General features: G+C 39.4%; 1 protein-coding gene across 1 annotated transcript in view; it reads left to right on the top strand.

Annotated features, from left to right (window-relative positions):
- The window catches only part of LOC134003132 (PH and SEC7 domain-containing protein 1-like), a 55256-nt gene extending 42593 nt beyond the window's left edge, over window positions 1-12663 (top strand). The window contains exons 11-16 of the mRNA XM_062442264.1: window positions 4174-4367; window positions 6449-6519; window positions 7983-8140; window positions 10578-10722; window positions 12101-12244; window positions 12391-12663. Coding sequence (XP_062298248.1) covers window positions 4174-4367; window positions 6449-6519; window positions 7983-8140; window positions 10578-10722; window positions 12101-12244; window positions 12391-12663 — 985 coding nt within the window. The remainder of the gene's footprint in view (window positions 1-4173; window positions 4368-6448; window positions 6520-7982; window positions 8141-10577; window positions 10723-12100; window positions 12245-12390) is intronic.
- The last annotated feature ends 6032 nt before the right edge of the window (window positions 12664-18695 follow it).

The following is an 18695-nucleotide window of genomic DNA, read 5'->3' as shown; positions in this document are numbered from 1 at the left end:
CTTTCCATCTATTTTTGCTCTTCTTTCCTTTTCTTTTCTGTATTTTTCTTTCATTTCCCAATCCTTACTTCTTTTCCTGTCTTTTCTTTTTCTTTTCTTTCCTTTTTCCTGTATTTTCCTCTTCCCTTTCGTGTCATTTTCTTTTCCTTTCCTCTCTCTAATACTGTCTATCAATTTTCCTTTCCTTTCCTTTCCTTTGTTTTCCTTTCCCTTTCTTTCCTTTCTTCCTTCTCCCTTGCCTTCCTTTCATTTCATTTCCTTTCCAGTTTTTTCCTTTCTTTCTTTTCCCTTGCCTTCTTTTCATTTCCTTTCCTTTCCTTTCTTTCCTTTTATTGTTTTCCCTTGCCTTCCTTTCATTTTATTTCATTTCATTTCCTCTCTTCTCCTGTCCTCTCTTATATTTTCTATTTTTGCTGTCCTTTTCTGTCCTTTTCATTCATTTTATTTTTCTTTCCTTTCCGATCCTTACTTCTTTTTTTTCCTTTTCTTTCCTCCTTTTTTTCCTGCTCTTTTCTTTCTTTCCTGTTTCCTCCGCTCTCCTCTTTCATCCTTTTCTCCTCTCCTCTCCTTCTTTGTTCTTTCCTTTCTCTCTCATATTATTGTTGATAACATTCTGCCATCTGAGAAGGATGAGCTTTGTCTTTTTTTTCTCCTCTCTACCCCCCTCCTCTTCCTCCTCCTCCTCCTCCTCATCCTCCTCATCATCCTCCATCACCACCACCCTCCTCCATCTCTGTCTCCTCACTTCCCTCCATCCATCCCCCCCCCCCCCTCTCTCTCTCTCTCTCTCTCTCTCTCTCTCTCTCTCTCTCTCTCTCTCTCTCTCTCTCTCTCTCTCTCTCTCTCTCTCTCCCTCCCCCTCTCTCTCTCTCTCTCTCTCTCTCTCTCTCTCCTCTCTCTCTCTCTCTCTCTCTCTCTCTCTCTCTCTCTCTCTCTCTCTCCATCTCTCCTCTCGACTTTGTCTCTCTGTGTAGAAAGGGATTCAGGCAGGCCAGCAGTTACCAGGCAACAGGCTACACGCTCATTGGCTCCGTCTCTGCCTCTCGTTCTCTCTCTCCGGCTCCTGCATGGGGTTAACTGCTGTTATGTACTGTTGGTTACTCATAGCGGGGTCTCGGGGGGGTTTCAGCAGCATCAAGCCATTTTTCTATTTTCGGGATGAACTTTTTTACATGGGTGCCGCTTGGTGAGGTAACAAGTGGAATTGCCACGTTACCTCAGCGGGGCCGATGCGGAGACACTTAACGTTGTAGCCTGAAGCATCTGTCATGTGCTAATGTGACAAATCCCGTTAAAACAACACCAAAGAAGGGACACATTGCATTGTAAGGGATTATTTAGTAGAGAATGGGATTATCACTGCTGTAGCAATCTGTAAAAAATGGGGTAGAAATCTCCATTCTCTTTCACTCTTTTACTTTCATACAATTATAGTAATAGAAATGATGTTTTTACAGCCTTACTTGAAAAGAGAGGGTATGGAATATGGATAGATAGACATATTATAAAGATAAAATGTTAAAAAAAATGGTGCTAAAATACACTGAATGTAGAAAAATAACATACTTTCATACATATATAGAAAAAAAGGATGTTTGTACAGCTATGCTTGAACATAAAGAGTAAGGAATATGGATTTAGAGACATATAATAAAGATAAAATGTTAAAAATGCCAATAAAATACACTGAATATAGAAAAATCAGATAGAAAACAAGATAAATACAAATGAGGAAGGGGCAATAAATACAGAGCACAACTAGATTTTCTCATCTAAACAACAATATACTCGTCTTCCAGTTTTCCAGGAAATGCACACACACACACACACACACACACACACACACACACACACACATACACACATACACACACACACACACACACACACAGAGTTCAGAGTTCACATGAGAGCAGTTAGCGAGACATAAAGCGAGTCAGCCAGCACTCATCAGATTCCTCATTAACAAAAGATGGCTCCTCCAGGCCGGTCTCTTAACGAGCGATTTGCACCCTTCACGGAAAACCTTCACCACACTTCATCCAACCGTGACTGCTCACCTGGAAACTTCCTCTAATAAAGAAGCAGTCTGGTAAACACAATTATAGCAGCCTGACACATGCCGGTGCTTCAGTTTTAAACATCAGGTTTTTATTAGATTTACAGAATAACTTTGGTTTATTATAACATTAATGTTTGGACAAGATTCCTATTAGTTATGGTAACATTATGCTCATTAAAGATGATTGATGAGATCTGAGAAGGAGAAACATGAGCCATAAACAAGCCTACAATTTATCTAAACCACTTCATATGGAGGCAAAAAAACACTTTAAAATAAGTTTGGCTAATCTAGATTGTGTTTATATCCTCTCAGATTTCTTTACTACAGTTTATTAGTATTACTATTATTACAGGGTCAGTAGGAATTATGGCGAAAACTGTGGGGAAAAAAAGATCCAGGTTGTAATAAAAGCTTTAATTTTAAGAGTTAATCTTGAAAATAATGTCTTTAAGTGACGTACAAAGAAGCATTTACCTGCAGCGGTTCATGTAAGCAATTTACAATAAAGCATAAAGATCACAAAACACAAAGAAGCACTTCCCTAATCATTTACATTACTTACCTCACCAGAGATGATTACTCTGCTGCTGTCTGGTCCACAACTTCAGAGCATTATAGGATCAGAAATGAAAGAAAAAAGGGGAAAATAATACATTGAAATAGGAAGTAAATACATATTAAAAGAGCTAAGACATCAAACTACTCCATTAAAAAAAAAGGAACAATATAGTAACCAGTGATTAGAGTACAATTAAGTTCAGCTATACATCAATATCACTATAAAGTTTGTAGAGTTATTATAATAAGAAAGTTCATTTATCTCTTTCAATGCAATAAAACAAATGCAGTAAACAGGAACAAAATTAGGGTAGCAAGAATATTCAGGTAGCCAAATTTTAAATAGATCTAAAAAATATATATGATTACAAACTGTAGTACAACAGTAACAAAATCTTTACCTATGACTCAGCACCAGGCCCATTCAGTAGTTTATTCTGAGACTTTTCCTTCCTGTTGGCTTAAAAGTTGAGGCTGATATTTTCTGTTATTTAAGGTATTTTAGCACCATTCATCCTTGTCGCTGCTAATTTGAGATTTTAATTGGAAACTGAATGAAGCAGCTTCCACTCTCTCTCTCTCTCTCTCTCTCTCTCTCTCTCTCTCTCTCTCTCTCTCTCTTCTCTCTCTCTCTCTCTCGCTCTCTCTCTCTCTCTCTCTTCTCTCCTCTCTCTCTCTCTCTCTCTCTCTCTCTCTCTCTCTTCTCTCCTCTCCCTCTCTCTCTCTCTTTTGATACGCCTGCAAAACCTCATTTTTTTTGTTGCAAGGAGGAGTATTATTTCCCACTTCTACTTCTTGTGAGCATCAGGAGGAGGAAGAAGAGTAACAGTGATGCATCTTTGAAAGTAGCTGCCCCACCCCCTTCTCTCACCCTCCTGGGTAAAGATGCCCCTGTTTTTCACCTCCAAGCTGGAGAACAAGATAGATGGTGTCACTCTTTTTACTGTCGTTCTTTTTTGATCAAGGAGAGTGGACTGTTTCTCAGGAGAGCAGGAGCAGAGCATACAGACAGAGAGAGAGAGAGAGAGGAGAGAGAGAGAGAGAGAGAGAGAAGAGAGAGAGAGAGAGAGAGAGAGAGAGACAGAGAGACAGAGAGACAGAGAGACGAGAGAGAGAGAGAGAGAGAGAGAGAGAGAGAGAGAGAGAGAGAGATAGAGAGAGAGAGGAGAGAGAGAGAGAGAAAGGAAAACACACAATTAAAGCTTTGAAGACAGCTTCATTCACTCAGGTTTCCCTCCAGATACACAGTGCTTTGTAAACGTCTTCTGCAACAAAAGCTCTGCCAAGACGCAAGCAGTGGACGGAGATATTACTCATGTGTGCTGCATGAAATAAGTTCTGCAGCGAGTGTGTGTGTGTGCATGTGTGTGAAATCTCTGGACCCCCCATCCTCTGCTGTTCCTTGTGTAACGAGCACAGAGTGCGAGGCAAATGGACAGGATGAATGATGATGTGTTTATTCACGTTGCTAATGAGACATGACACATAAGTGTTGATCACCATGGTATCTGTTTTCTCTTTTTCTTTTCTTTTTTTTTTTGTCTCCATAGCGACGAGGAAGAGCTGCGGAAGTCCTTTTCGGAGCTCGGGGACAGCCTGTGTGACTCCACCGCCTCCAGATCGATGAAGCGGGAGAGCAGCAGTGGGAAGCCCCTGTCGGAAGAGGCCGAGCCCTCCGGGATGCTGCTGTACAAGAACGGGTTCCTGGTCCGCAAAGTCCACGCTGACTCGGACGGCAAGAGAAGTACGCTTCAGACACTCTGATTTACATTTCTCCATCTTGAGTTCATTCTTGAAGTTGGAGATAGCCTTAAATCTTAAAAAAGCACTGAAATCAAGTCCCTAAACCCTTTGTAGGTCTGCTCAAACGTTTGGTAGAGGTCACTTTGTGTCAGGATATCTGGTCAAAAACTAAATCTATTTAATCCATTTAACTTTTTGGGGCAATCTTTACCACTTGTATGAGGTATGTAATGCACAAAAAGACCATCAGATTGCGTTATGGTTGCTATAGATACAGGTTGTGCTAGTGTATAAAAGAAGAATAACATAAATCACTGCTGACATAACAGATCCTGCTGGACACATTTTTGATGTTGAGTTTCATTTTTTCATCTTGTACATGAACAGAATGAGTCTCTAACATGTTTTTAAAAAATCTTGAACAAATGAGGTCTGTAGAGGTCTGTAAAACATCAAATTTAGGGTCAATGAGAAATCCATGTTTTATGTTTTCATGGCCTCAAAGAGGAAGTAAAAGCCAAGAAAAATGATTTTTTTGAAATAGCACTTTCTTGGTGTGACCTACAGAGGCCATAGAAGGTGTTAAAATGTCTTAAATCTTAAATACAAATGTCTTTAATATATTTTCTTGCTCCTGTGGAGAGTAACATTAGTCATTACTGTCTATTGTATGTGTTTGCGGACTTTCGTTAGACGTAGTACATCAATAAACTGCAAGAGAGAATGGTGCAACACTGGATTGTGCCAAAAAAAAGGCTGTTTAATCACTTTTTGTGTTGTTTCAGTGAGCACCGTCAGACCTGCTGGCTGCTGTAGTTAGGAAGCTCATCGTGTCAATTATAGCAAAAAGTGTCATTTTAATCGGTTAATCCATCCATTAATTTCCAGCCATTTATCCAGGTCCAAGTCACGTTAATTGACTAACTTCACTAAGAATTATTGTTACATGCAGCTGGGAAATACTGACAAAAATATGATATAAAGTTCAATAAGTGCTAAATAAGTGGAGGTCTTATCGTCCCTTTTGGATTTCTGTTTTATTTTTATCACCTTGAAAAAAGTATTACATTTAATTTTATATGGAATTAAAAGATCTTAAAGTAAGCCTGTGCTGGAAACAGCAATTGGCAAAACAAATACCACCTCGAGGTCCATTTAGTAGCTGTTTGGGAGCTTTTGATCACATCACATGAGCACACATTCTCTATAATACTGTGAGTCATGCCTGTTATTTAGTTTCAAGACAATAGTACTATTATACACATTAAATAAAGAGATGCAGGAGTCTTTTATGCACATATGCACATTATTTATGTTCATACAATGGTTTACAGTATGTATGTTTTGAATAGTGTATTATAGGTTGTCTCTGCTAAGGTTATTTTTGCTATTATTCTCTTTGTAATGCTAGAAAACAGGAACACACTGTATATTTTTAATATTTGTGACAGGTGACAGGCAAAAGATAGTTTTGTAGTGAACGCAAGGCTTTTAGGAGCCATGTGTGCTAATATGATGTAATCAAAACAAGGGTTTGACTGTTTGATCACATTACATAGGGAAGCATTGTGTTAATAAGAAAATAGAGCATCAACTCAGTAACAGACTGATCTAAGATGAGCCATGATGTTGTGATCTATATCTCCAAATAAACCCTCAACTTTTGTTGTGCCTCCTTGACTTAGTGAAGTGGTTTAATGCACAAGAAAGTTCGATTAAATTAAGAGTACTAGTACTAAAGTACTTATAGTATAATATGGTAAAACAGTGAAGTGGCTGTTTATCATATTCCATAGCAGGCACTATAAATTAAAGTAGATTTTTAACAAAAACAAGTTATTTTATATTATTTACATAGTAGATACCTTTTATCTTTTCCAATTTTATGTTATATTGTTTTTTATCCTTAATTTGGGGGATGGTCCACTTTATAAGCCTTCAATTTTTTGACCTTTCTATCTATTTCTATGCTTTTTGAGCAAAATTACACTTTTTAGAAAACCTGAACAGCTGAGAGCATCATATATGTGCATATTTTCTCGACTACCAGCATAATGTCAATATTTTTTCTTCTCATAACAGCACCAAGAGGCAAGAGAGGATGGAAGACCTTCTACGCCATCCTGAAAGGGTTTATTCTCTATCTGCAAAAAGTAAGTCACTCACATTACTACAGAGTATACTCACCAAGCTCTGTTAGAAGCAATTTGTAACAGCTACTGCTTGATATTCATTATTCAACCTTTTGAATAACAGGTGAGTACATCTCCATAAACATTCTGTTTTCATTTCACGCTTACAGAAGGTGGATTTTTATCTCCGGATATCTCTTGAAAAAAAAAAAAAGTCCTTTACTATAATGTAACCTGCCTGCACTTAATCCCCCATAACACTTTATTTTAATGAAACATCAGGGACAAATATACAACTTCTCAGTGTCGACTCTTTTCCTGTTTATATGTCTAAAAAAGTGTTATGATACGATATCCAGGCCAACCAGTCAGGCTCTGGCACTGTGCAGAGGAGCCATAAGGAGTGATGGTTCTGGCTTTGATGGAGGGGGGTGGGGGCAGACTGCCAACATAACAGGGCTCTGTTGCCCCAGCCTCCTCCTGAACGGAGACAGAAATACAGCATCCACTCAAGGAGGAGCTTTTAGATTTGTTCTCTTTAGGCTTGTGCATTGAACCTCAAAACATTTTCGGGTACAGACCGATGTGTGTCTGAAACATTTCATATCAAACCATTAAATATTTAAAGTTGGCAGTGAATGTTTGCCACATTTTAGGCTGTTTGTGTTTAGTCAACATTTAAAGCAGCCATAAGCAACATTTTTTTAATACAATGTGATGAAGTGATGAATTTACAGAGACTTATCAGTGACTCTGCAGCTCCTCTCAGATTTATAGTGAGGTTTCAGCTCATTGTTAAGCCGTCCGGCTGCAGCTTCACTGTTTTTGATTCACTCTCAGTGCTCATAGTGTCATTTCGACCACAGCATGCAGATTTTTTCAGAGAAAAAGCTCTACAGCAAGAGTACAGCAAATTCACGCTATGATAACAATGAGATTGAAGCAAAAGAGTAAAGCTTCAGGACAGAAACTAAAACGATGAGCTGGAAAATGGTAAAACGTTTACTGCAGATGATAATTCTGTGGGTTTGGTGCTCTTAGCAACACCTGAGATCCATTTTTAGTATAAAAATATTGATTATAGCCCCCTCAAAATGTTTATTTATCTCAAAGTAGAGCATACATTTTGGGAGCAGTATCAAAATTCAGGTATCATTTTGGCACCTGCATCAAAAAAGCTGAAACGATACGCAGCTCTAATGCAGCTCGTCAAGCAGCAGATCAGACTCCTCTGTTTTCGGAATGAAAATAAGTAGTTTTAATTGCATTTAAGCCTTTCAAATTAATGGATAGAAGGACTCACCCTCCACTTTCTCCTCCTGTGCTAAAATGATCAGTAGTTTTTAATAGTTGCTGCATTAATGTTGGTGCGCAGCTCTTTCCCCTCTCGCCACTTCTCAGCTCACCAACTTTCACTTCAAGTGTTAATATCCTGTAGGTGTTAATCATAACATTCATCCTCTATTTTATAACTGTCATGCCAGGGAGAATACAGGCCTGATAAGCAGCTATCTGATGAGGACATGAAGAATGCCGTGTCCATCCACCACTCTCTGGCCATGAAAGCTTCAGACTACAGCAAGAGGCCCAACGTCTTCTACCTGCGAACCGCTGACTGGAGGGTGTATCTCTTCCAGGCACCGTGAGTCCCAATCTGCCCATTTTATGCTGCTCGCTGAACCAAAGTGACATATAGAGAGAGTACAGACCTCTGCAGAATGTACAAAACCTCAATCACACACCAGCAGAGACTTCAACACTGGTCTGAGCTTGACTTTTCAAGTTCAATGCTTGAGTCTTGTTAGTTTTTCTGACCTGTAGTCTCTCTCCAAACTATATTATATGGCCAAAGGTATGTGGACGCACCTGTACATATCCACTGTTCTTCATGTTTTTTTTGCCTCTTGTTTCTAATTAAAGGACAAATTAAATCTATATTACGCTGCCCATATAAACACTAAAATAGGTTTGCTCACTTGAATCATTCGTCTTGTTCATACAGGCCTTTAAAATATCATTTCCTACAGTGATTTCAGTGTAAGAGATAGGGCACAAAATATACAGTCCTTGTAAGTGCAAAAATGGAATATGTTTATGTAAAGTTAATGTGAGACTTCAGCAGTCTGAGTTAGTCATATCAAGTGTGGATCTTCTGAAGTTATCGCCATTTTAATTCAAGATTACAGTGTTTTCCACACTAAGCTTCACAGAGAGAGAAATTTGTACTAAAAATACTGTTGAGTTGCAAGATAGTGATTCCATTTGGCTAACTTTGACTGCCAACGCTTCATTTTATCTTAAGATAAACTTTTAAATGTGTTTTCTCACAAAACAATGACTGTAGATTTTGGCCCCCGACAAGTACACTGAAATAGCCTTTAATGGTCAGTCTGAACAGGAAGATTACAGCCAGCAAAACCTCTTTTAGTGTTTATATGGGCAACCGACTGTTGTTTTAAGACACAGCTGAAACAATTTGAACCCTTCTTTTAAGGAAATATTAAAGGATAGACTGATATTTTATACAATAGTGTGCTTCCACCACTTCTACCTTAAAGTGCCATTAATGGCCAATGCTGGCTCCAATAGACTCCCATTCAAAAAGCATCAACTCTGTACAAATACTAAGTGAATCATTTTTTTCAATGAGTCATTATAGTCTCGATCTCCAAATTTAGACCCTCTAATAAGTGTGCTGGTGGCCATTTTAGAAATGATTGCTCCTTCAATAAGATTTGGTGTCTGCCCTATGAACGTTGATTGACAGCTGTGATTGACTTGTTTTCTCTCTGGCTCCGGGAGTCGCACTGAGTCAAACTATTGCTGCAATATTTCACTAAATTTAATGTCACTTGATTATGATACCTGCCCTGTTATCACAATTCAGCTAAAGTTTCCAAAGCAAAAAAGGCAACACCCTGCACTACTTCTCTGGAGGTTCCTGGCTCCAAATGGAAATAATGGCTCGAAACATCAACAGCAACTCTGGGCTTCAAATTGGCTTTAAATACAGTCTATGGGTTGAAACAAGACAGAGCTATACCCAAATATCCTGCTACAAAGAAATGGTTTCCCCAATTTGCTGTGTAAGAACTTCACTGGCCTGCAGAGAGCCCTGACCTTAACCCCATCCAACACCTTTGGGATGAACTGGAACAGCAATTGTCTTATCACCCTACATCAGTTTTGGACCTCGCTTATGCTCTTGTGGCTGAATGGGAGCAAATCCCTGCGGCCAGGATCCAAAATCTGGTGGAAAGGGTTTGCAGAAGAGTAGCAGCTGCAGATAAATGCTCATAGTTTTAGAAGAAGATGTTTAACAATCAGATGCAGCTGTGATGTTCGGGTGTTCGCACACTTTTGGCGTCATGTAGCCATGGCTGTTTAATCACAGCAGAGCATCCAGCCTCAGCTAACAGCATTTGGAGCCAGCTGTGCACATGTGCCCACAGTGTGCAAAACACATACTGAGTGCACACAGATCAATGACACATAAACATGTTGAGCTGGATGTATGTAGTGTACGTTGAGAGTAAGGTAAAGGTGCGTATATGTGTGCTAGCAGGATCCAGGAAGTGGCACATGAGTGGCCACATGTTTCAGCCCCCAGGAGGACAGGCTCTGTGCTCCAGTTGCAGCTTGCATTTGTCCCAGATACTGTACCCCTCTCTCTGTCTCTCCGTCTCTCTCCTCTTTCTTTCCTTTTCCTCTTTGCCTCTCGATCTCTTTCTCTCTCTCTTTCTGTCTTCAGCTTTCCCTGGGGATTTAAGCAAGGCTGTCTGATTCAATCTGATATTTCTCATGGGTCCCTAATGGCTCCGTTAGTGTAAAACAGACCCTTTCCTCTCATGCATTAATTGGCTCCCAAATAATTTCTTTGTCAACAGCAAGGCTGCATTCTCTGATAATTATCCCTTTGATGTTGCACGTGCTGATGTTGCATACAGCACCATGGAGGGGAGCTGATGGGGAATGTGTGTGTGTGTGTGTGTTTGCAGTTTCTCTGTGTGTTTTGGGGTTTATTTGTAATGTATCTGCATATTGCTTATGCATGTGTGGGCATGTATTATCCATCACAGGAACGCAGAGCAGATGCAGTCATGGATCACACGGATCAACACCGTGGCTGCCATGTTCTCCGCTCCTCCTTTCCCAGCAGCCATCGGCTCACAGAAGAAATTCAGTCGACCGCTGCTGCCGGGGACGATGTCGAAACTGTCCGAGGTATCTTAACGTTACAGATATTTTTGAGTCGAGGCTTGGCCTGAGATAAGTCTGACCCCAGCGTCCTGTAAAATTCATTAAAGAAAACTGATGCAATTCTTTCAAAAATAAAAACGATCTGTACTCTACGGCCATTTCCAAAATGTGTTTATACATCATTTTTCATAACATAGTGGCAGTTATTCAAATTAAATTTTCATGAGTAAACACTTAACACCATTGAAATACATCACTAGTGCTCAGGCATTTCATTCCTCATTTCGATGTGTTGTGAAATGTTGGAGCTGCATATTGGGTGAACACTATTTGTTTGTTTTGTTCAGCACACGACACAAATTAAATGAATTATATGAGTTAATAGCCCAACAGCAATCAGTGATGAATCATAACCTCAGCACAATGTAGCTGCCACCATAAGTTAAACAAGAAATTATTATAATGAGATTTTTTTTTTATTATCACAGAGTTAATGAGCAAGTACAATTAGTTACCAGTTTTTAGGTACACAAAGCTAAAAATAATGGATTATAATATAAGGTTAGTTTTAGTTTTTATTGAAACTGTGTCAGAGATGTGTTGATTCATCCTTGAGGTTATTTCGGAGGCTGTAGCTTGTGGTGATGTTGAACTGTATTATGAAATACTGCAAGATGTTTCTAACCTCATTCATAACCCTCACTGATATAAATGGGGTAGATGAAATACTGTAAAAACCTCACAGTACAGCGTGTCTTCAGCAAATCACTGACATTATAACCTCTGTGAAAGTAGAAGTTTGTAAAGGGTTGTTTGATCAGACTTAAAAACTTGCCCAAAATGTCAGTATAACATGAATGTTTTTTATTATAATGTTAAAATGTTGTGGCATCAGTACACAACATACCACACTGTATTCAATACAACCGAAACCAAAATAAAATTCAGTGCTGGCTACAGAGGTACATAGGAAACATTATTATACAACATCAATATTGTATGAAGTCTCAGTGTTGTTAGTAATGGACTCAAACACACGACTCAGAGACGGGAAAGAGAATTTAAAACAAAATAAACTGTGTCCATAATCCAAGTGGTTTGTCAGTCCAAATATGCAAACAAAACATAAGGGGCAACGCAGAAAAAAGGCAAATGTTCATTAGAAGGAGGCAGAAACAGGCGACAGGAAGGCTGATAAGGCTGAATGCACAATAGAGAACTAAGGGAAAGTGGCTGGTACTGTATGCTGGAGATTTTGATCAGGGGATTGGAAGCAGGTGTGCAGGTGGGTGTTAGAGTCAGTAGGGCACCGGGCTTAAAAGAAATTACAAAAAGTCAATTAAAGCAGGTTTTTATTGTTTCCTTTGTCTGCCCCTCATGATGTTTGTCTTGACTCTTTTAGGAGGAGCAGGTCAGATCCCACGAATCTCGATTCAGAGCCCTCTCCACTGAACTGGCTGAGCTACGCTCTTACCCTCCTGACCGCAAGGTCAAAGGCCGCGAGCTGGAAGAGTACCGCCAGCGTGACGAGTATCTGGAGTTTGAGGTGAGGGATGGAAATAAATGGGAAAAGCAGTGAAACGTTAAATCTTTATTACAGTACTGTAGCTCTCTGAATTGCCAAGTCCTACATTTCTTCTTCTGTCTGTCTGCCTCTGTCTTACACACACACACACACACACTCTTTTATAGAAAACGCGTTACGGGACTTATGCCATGCTGCTGCGGGCTAAAATCCGGAGCGGTGAGGAGGACCTTTCTGTGTTCGAGTCCCAGCTGCTGGAGGACAACGGGCTGCAGAGGGCTCACTCCAGCCCCACGCTGCAGGACAGCAGCCAGGCCAGCCAGATCAGTCAGGCCAGCAGCACCAGAGACGGAGGAAACAGCAGCAAAGCCAGCGCCTGCAGCAGCAAACCTCGACAGGAAGGCCAGAGACACAGCTACCGACAGGCCGTCAAGAAGTGAGACGGGGCGGGGGCGCCGGGAGCGGCACGGCGTTGCACTGCCAGCGGCAGGCTGTCTCCCTGCATAGGTTTTTATTTCAAATCCAGAAGGGTTTGGAGCTCTGCTTGAAGGGGGAGCAGGAGTGAGGGTCTTCCCCACACCCTCCCCCGACCATGACGCCCTACCCGGCACCCCAATCTTCTCATCAATAGAGGAGGTGCAGATCCTGTGACTGGCAAAGTGGCTGGGCAAAACCAGCAAGGATGTTGGTGCAGGAGGTGGGAGGATCGGTTGGGGGGTCACAGATCTGCAGAGACGAGGTGTCTTTGAGAATGTACGCTGGTGCGGCAGCAGACTGAACTGTGCAGTGAGATAAAGAGGTGCTTATAGATTGAACAAGGCACCCATCCAGCATCCTTTCCTTTTCTCCCCCTTTTGTTCTTTTAAGGCACCTCTCTGGCCAAGTTCTCCCACCTTTTTTCTTGACCTGTCACTCGGGACCAAACATGTTTACACATTTAAACATCACATTTTAGACAACTGATGGTTTGATTTCAGTTGAATTGCTACCGCCACTCTGATTTAAAGTGCTGTAATAGTGACTGGACTTGTACAACATCACCAGGTCTTATGGAGCCATTACATTCCAGCTCCTTTTGTTGCCACATCGCCACGGTGTGTTCACATTCCATACAGGAGTCGGACATTACGGCTTTTTGCTCCTGTGCGTATTTCGCTGAAAGTGGTATCAAGATGAATCTGCGGACAGTGCACAAGACATAATAAAGAAGTGTTGAGGGTGTGGCTGCAGTGTACAACACGTGTTGTGTGAAGGCAGGAGACGCTGCAGCTTGTCTCTCCTCTTTTCGCTAGTCGCTGATGGCCAGTTAGAGGCAACAAGTAGAAGTTCACAATATTATGCAGCAACATAACTGCATCTCATCACCAAGAGAGATCTTTTTCCCTGTACATGAACAGGTGATCTCTCACTCCAGTTGCTTTGGCTTCTGTCCCGTGGTGTGCTTCTGTTCTCTTTCTACTATTTGGCCGAAATGTTGTTTTCTCCAGTGATCCGCATGCCTGCATCCAGCACAGCTTCTTTTAGGCCTTTTTACTATTTTGAGGGCAAGACTGAGAGCAGTAAAGTTGCTCTCTGAGGTCATTTAGTCCTTTTTCTTCATGCCAGTGCCATATCCCAACGTGTGTAATCTCTGTCTGTACTTACAGCCTCTCATTTATAAGCCCTATTTTAACACTCACCAGGCAGACCCTGAATGTTCTTGTTTTTTCAATATTTTTACAGTATTTTACAGTTGTTTGTTGATGTTGAACCTATTCCTCCTGTGTACGTCAAGTGTATGATGAAATATATTGAAAATGTAAAAGGAAATATGTTATCCATACTCTTTGTAAACATCCAGGATATGTTGTATATATAACGCACCACCTGCTTATATTGTAGGATATATGACAGTATATTTACAATATATTCAACACACTGTTGTGAAGATGCATTATTAGGTACAAAGTCACACAAAGTTGACATGTTCTTCTCGTGAGTCCCAAAAGCGCTACATGATAATCATGTGTTGCTTTGTTTTTTGTTGTTGTTGTTTTTTGTTTGTTTTTTACATGGTGGTAATAATTCAGCACAATATGAGTATTATAGTAAAGCCTATATGTACCTATCAAAGATTAGTAAGTGATCAAAGGGTGTTTGTGAGAGGATTATGCCAAGCGGTGGTGAAAAAAAAAGAAGCTCATTCATGTCAGGATTAGATGGGAAGTATTCCAAAGACAACGCATGGTTCATTATGACCTAATAGCATGATTTTAACGGGATCAGGGTTCTGGTGTTGGAGATGCATGACAAAGGTGTGGAATGTAAAAAAAAAAAAAAAAGAAAAAAGGGAAGAGTGTTAAAGAAACTCCTTATTTAGGGGGGCGAAGAGGACTGGTCTAAATACAGAACCATATAATGTTAAAAACATATGATTTTTGGTAGCCATATACACCTCATAGCATTATTGATGTATAGCCATTTTCTACTCAGGCTTTTAAAATGACACATTGAGCAGCTGCAGTGCCAGCGTCCAACCAGCAGGGAGAGCTGTCAACATCCACTTAGTGTTCTTTCAGCCATAATCACACCTGCTGCACCCTGCAGTGAATATGCATGGCATCTCACATTTCACTTGAAATTGGGTACTGCAGGGCCATGAGACAGGACCTGTTTGTATTAACTATGGATGTGGAGTCTGTGTGTGTGTGCGTGTGTGCGTGAGTGCATTGTTGTGAATGTCAGACATGCTGCGTGCATGCGGCAACTGCGCTTTGCTGTTCACGGGAGCTTGTTTCAAATGGCTGCAGAGGATTATCCAGCCAGTTTCATGATGTCTGATGTCACATTAGCAGCTTTCATCCAGCGGCTTCCCTGTTGTTAACTCCAAAATGTGCAGACTGGATTTGTACAGTTTCAAGAGCAGATGATCGAATATTCGGGCTTAAACATCACATACTGCAGTGTTAGAGCTGAAATGACTAGTTGATTAATCAATTAGTCAACCTATCAGCACCATAACAAAACATTCTCCACTTGTAGCGTCTCAATTATCAGTATTTCCCCTTTTTTCTTTGTCATGTATGATAGTAAAACTGAGCATCTGTTGGACATTTTATGGACCATAATTAATCAGAAGTTCATTTTAATAAATTTTCACCTCAGTTTATTTATGCCTTACACTGTGTTTACTCCATGTGCACACTGTTGCCACATTTGACATCCTGTATCTTTTACCACTTATGTACCAGCTGACATTATAGCTGTGTATTTTCTGATAGCATCTGACTCTGCTGTTTATAACATGGCCAAGCTGTCAAAGAGCAGCCAGCCTCATGTTGAGTGCCATTCATGATCTACAGAGACGAAGGAGGATTAAATCAGAAACCGCCAATTTGATTTATTTTTAAGAGATTCAGTTACATCAGATAAATATTGATATCGCATAAATATGAAAGCACATTTCTCCTGGGAACTCTCATGTTCCTTTTTAGTGGAAAATAACCTGATTATGAGCACTTAATTGTCTTGGTCAACTGGATTTTCCAAGATCATTAACAAACTAAGTCACAGATGCGAAGAGAAGATTGATCCATATTGTTGAGATCAAATTTAACCCATTTTTAGATTCGAGAGCAGTAAAAAAAAAAACACCTTCATTTTAACCTGAAATCTTATGACTTTCCCCCAAAGTGAGCCAGAATATGTAAAATTATTTAAATTATCTTTATTTTTGTGCAGCTGATACACATATTTATACATAGAGAGTGATCTGAGCTCATCTGGATCAGTATTTATTGAAAAATCAAAAAAATCGCCAATCAAAAATGTCTTATTTTTCATATTCATTGAAATCATGATGTCTGTCATGTTTTCCTGGTGTGATTGTGAATGTTGTTTTTTTCACCATAAACAAACCTAAATAATACAATACCTCTGCTCTCTTAAAGCTTTATTAAGGATACATTGCTCATTTATGAATAACTGATGAGGTCAAATTAGATTTTTGGTTCAGAAATATGATATAGAGTCTAATTATGAGGGGATATTGTGAAGGGTCATCATATAAACAGTATGTAAAGGTTAAGAATGGATAGTGGATCATTTGATTTTTACCCAGCTTGAATTATGAGTAACTGAAATAAGATCATGTGACAAAATCAAACCCGATTGTAATCGTACTGCGTATTATGTGTATTCCAAGAGCAAACTCTCTGCAGTGTGGGTGGATGTAGTGTGAAAAGCAAGGCATCTCTTTAGAGCCTCCACCTTGATAAAGTCTCCAAGGCTCCCTCTCTCCTCTCCTCTCTGTCTCCTCCCCACCTCCTCTCTCCTCATGTGTTGTCACCGCTCAGTTACATCAAAGAGCAGCTGCAGGATCTCCATGGCACTGGTTAGCATGGAAATGGCTGGTTCCCCTGGTGATGCTCTCTGTGATGCTCGAGTGAAAGTCACCCTTGCTGTGCGGCGCTCACAGCGGCACCACACCTCTGTTAAAGCAGCAGTGCATGCCTGCAGCCGTTTGGGGCGAGCTGTCATTTAAGCGTGCACTTGTACTTGTTTTCATTTTCTGCCCATCACAGCCTCATCTCTGAATGTGACGTGTAAATAAAGCATGAGATATTACGGCCTGCTTTCATTTATATTATGGTTAGAGCATTAAAAAGAAGGGTTAATACAGTATATAAGGTAGGTCAACATTTTTTGTTCCTGTCTTTGAGCTCATGGTCTTTTTTTTTTTTATTTCTATCAATGTGAATGAAGGAAATGGCTATATTTAATGCTGTTGTATGCCGTTGTGTTTTAGAGACTCGAGCCAGCTCACACAAATCTTTTTACATGTAGAGAGGTCTGATCTGATCCATCTCAGTGTTTTTTAGACTGGTGCAGGTAAGGCAATGTTCATTTTATGCTATACATACCAGTGAGCTACATGTGTCACTGCCTTGTTAAAACTCACCAAGGAAATGTTGTTTGTGAGCCTCTCATTTCGGGCGGCATAGAAGATATAAAATAAAAAGTGTTTTGAAAGGTTAACTGTGTCCGAACATCATTGTGTTGAATGTAAAGAAAGTGAATTTACTCTTTTATTGAAGTTTTATTCAGTTTTACACTCCCATCTCACTACGTTACAAACATTCATTGGATTTTTAACCTGTTTATGTGAAAGCTGTTTATTTTGCACATTAAATGTCGTAACAGTGTATAAAATGGTTAAAACTGGCTCCACCTCGGCTAGCTACAACATTAAAATACTGCTTACTCATTGTTGTTTAAATAATAATGATCCAGTAACATCTAACAGGAGCAATTCTGCTGTGTAGATCCTTTAGACACTTTTACAAACTTTCAGTACATTTTTATATTATAATATTTACATACTTTGAATGCAAGACATTTACTTCTAATTAAGTGTTTTTATATTGTGATATTACTATGTTTACTATAGCTTTTAATATACTATATTAAAATCCTGAAAGATATTTTTAACTTCAAAATACTCTGCTAGTAGATATACGTTATTGATCCTTCAAGGGGAAATTATTGTGTTACAAAGTCAACTATAGTCAAGAAAAAATGACAATAAAATATGATAACAAATGGCAGAAAACAAATGACAATAAATTAAAAGGCAGAATTGCAGAACTGCATATCAAGACACTATTGTAAGTATTGAATAGTTACTATATGTACAACATACACATCAAAAACAATATTAGTAATTGAAGAGAAAGAGTAAAACAGTAATGAATAACTATATATATTATACTTTATACTTAATATACTATTTAATACTAAAATACTTAATATAAGTTTGATGAGAAAAATGTTTCTTACACAAAAAGTGAAATAATCTCTTAGAAAGCGTTAATATTACATCTCTTCCTGTTTCGTCACTGAAGAACTCAGAGTCTATGATTGCGTAAATATTTTTCATTTCAGAAGTTTAACAGTTGGACACAAAATGTCTCTGACGTCACGGTAAAGTCCATTCTCAATGTTTGTGCATTTGATCCTACACGTTTCCTCATCACACCTGTGTAAACTGTAAACTGCACCAGGATTAGCAATCTGAAAACTAGTCGTGATGTCACAAATTGTCTATGACTCTGTGTTTTAAAATGAGATTTAAGGTGAGCACAGAGAAACTTTCCCCCTTCAGCTGATGAATGTGAAAACAATCTTATAGTGTCAAATATTGCTCAGTCATTCAAGTGAAGTAACAAAAAAGAAAAACACATTTCTGAGTGGAGGAGAACTTATTCAGGACTCCTTAAACTGAAAATGTAATTCTCAGAGGATGTGGATCATTTGCATGGTTGGATCCATCATGCAGCTAACAGGTCTTATTCCACCTGTGATTTTAAAATAAATCTCTTTTGGAAATTTGATTCATTGCTGATTTATTTGAGAATTTGCACCACTAACGTTCAAAGTAAACAAAGGCTGGTCTTGCATTACAGAGGCCCTGGTCTAATTTGGACATCTTTAT

The sequence above is a fragment of the Scomber scombrus genome, chromosome 21 (assembly GCF_963691925.1).
Source record: "Scomber scombrus chromosome 21, fScoSco1.1, whole genome shotgun sequence".
NCBI classification, from domain to species: Eukaryota; Metazoa; Chordata; class Actinopteri; order Scombriformes; family Scombridae; genus Scomber; species Scomber scombrus.
Note: the sequence above shows the minus strand (reverse complement) of the source record. Positions and strands in the feature narration are given on the sequence as shown.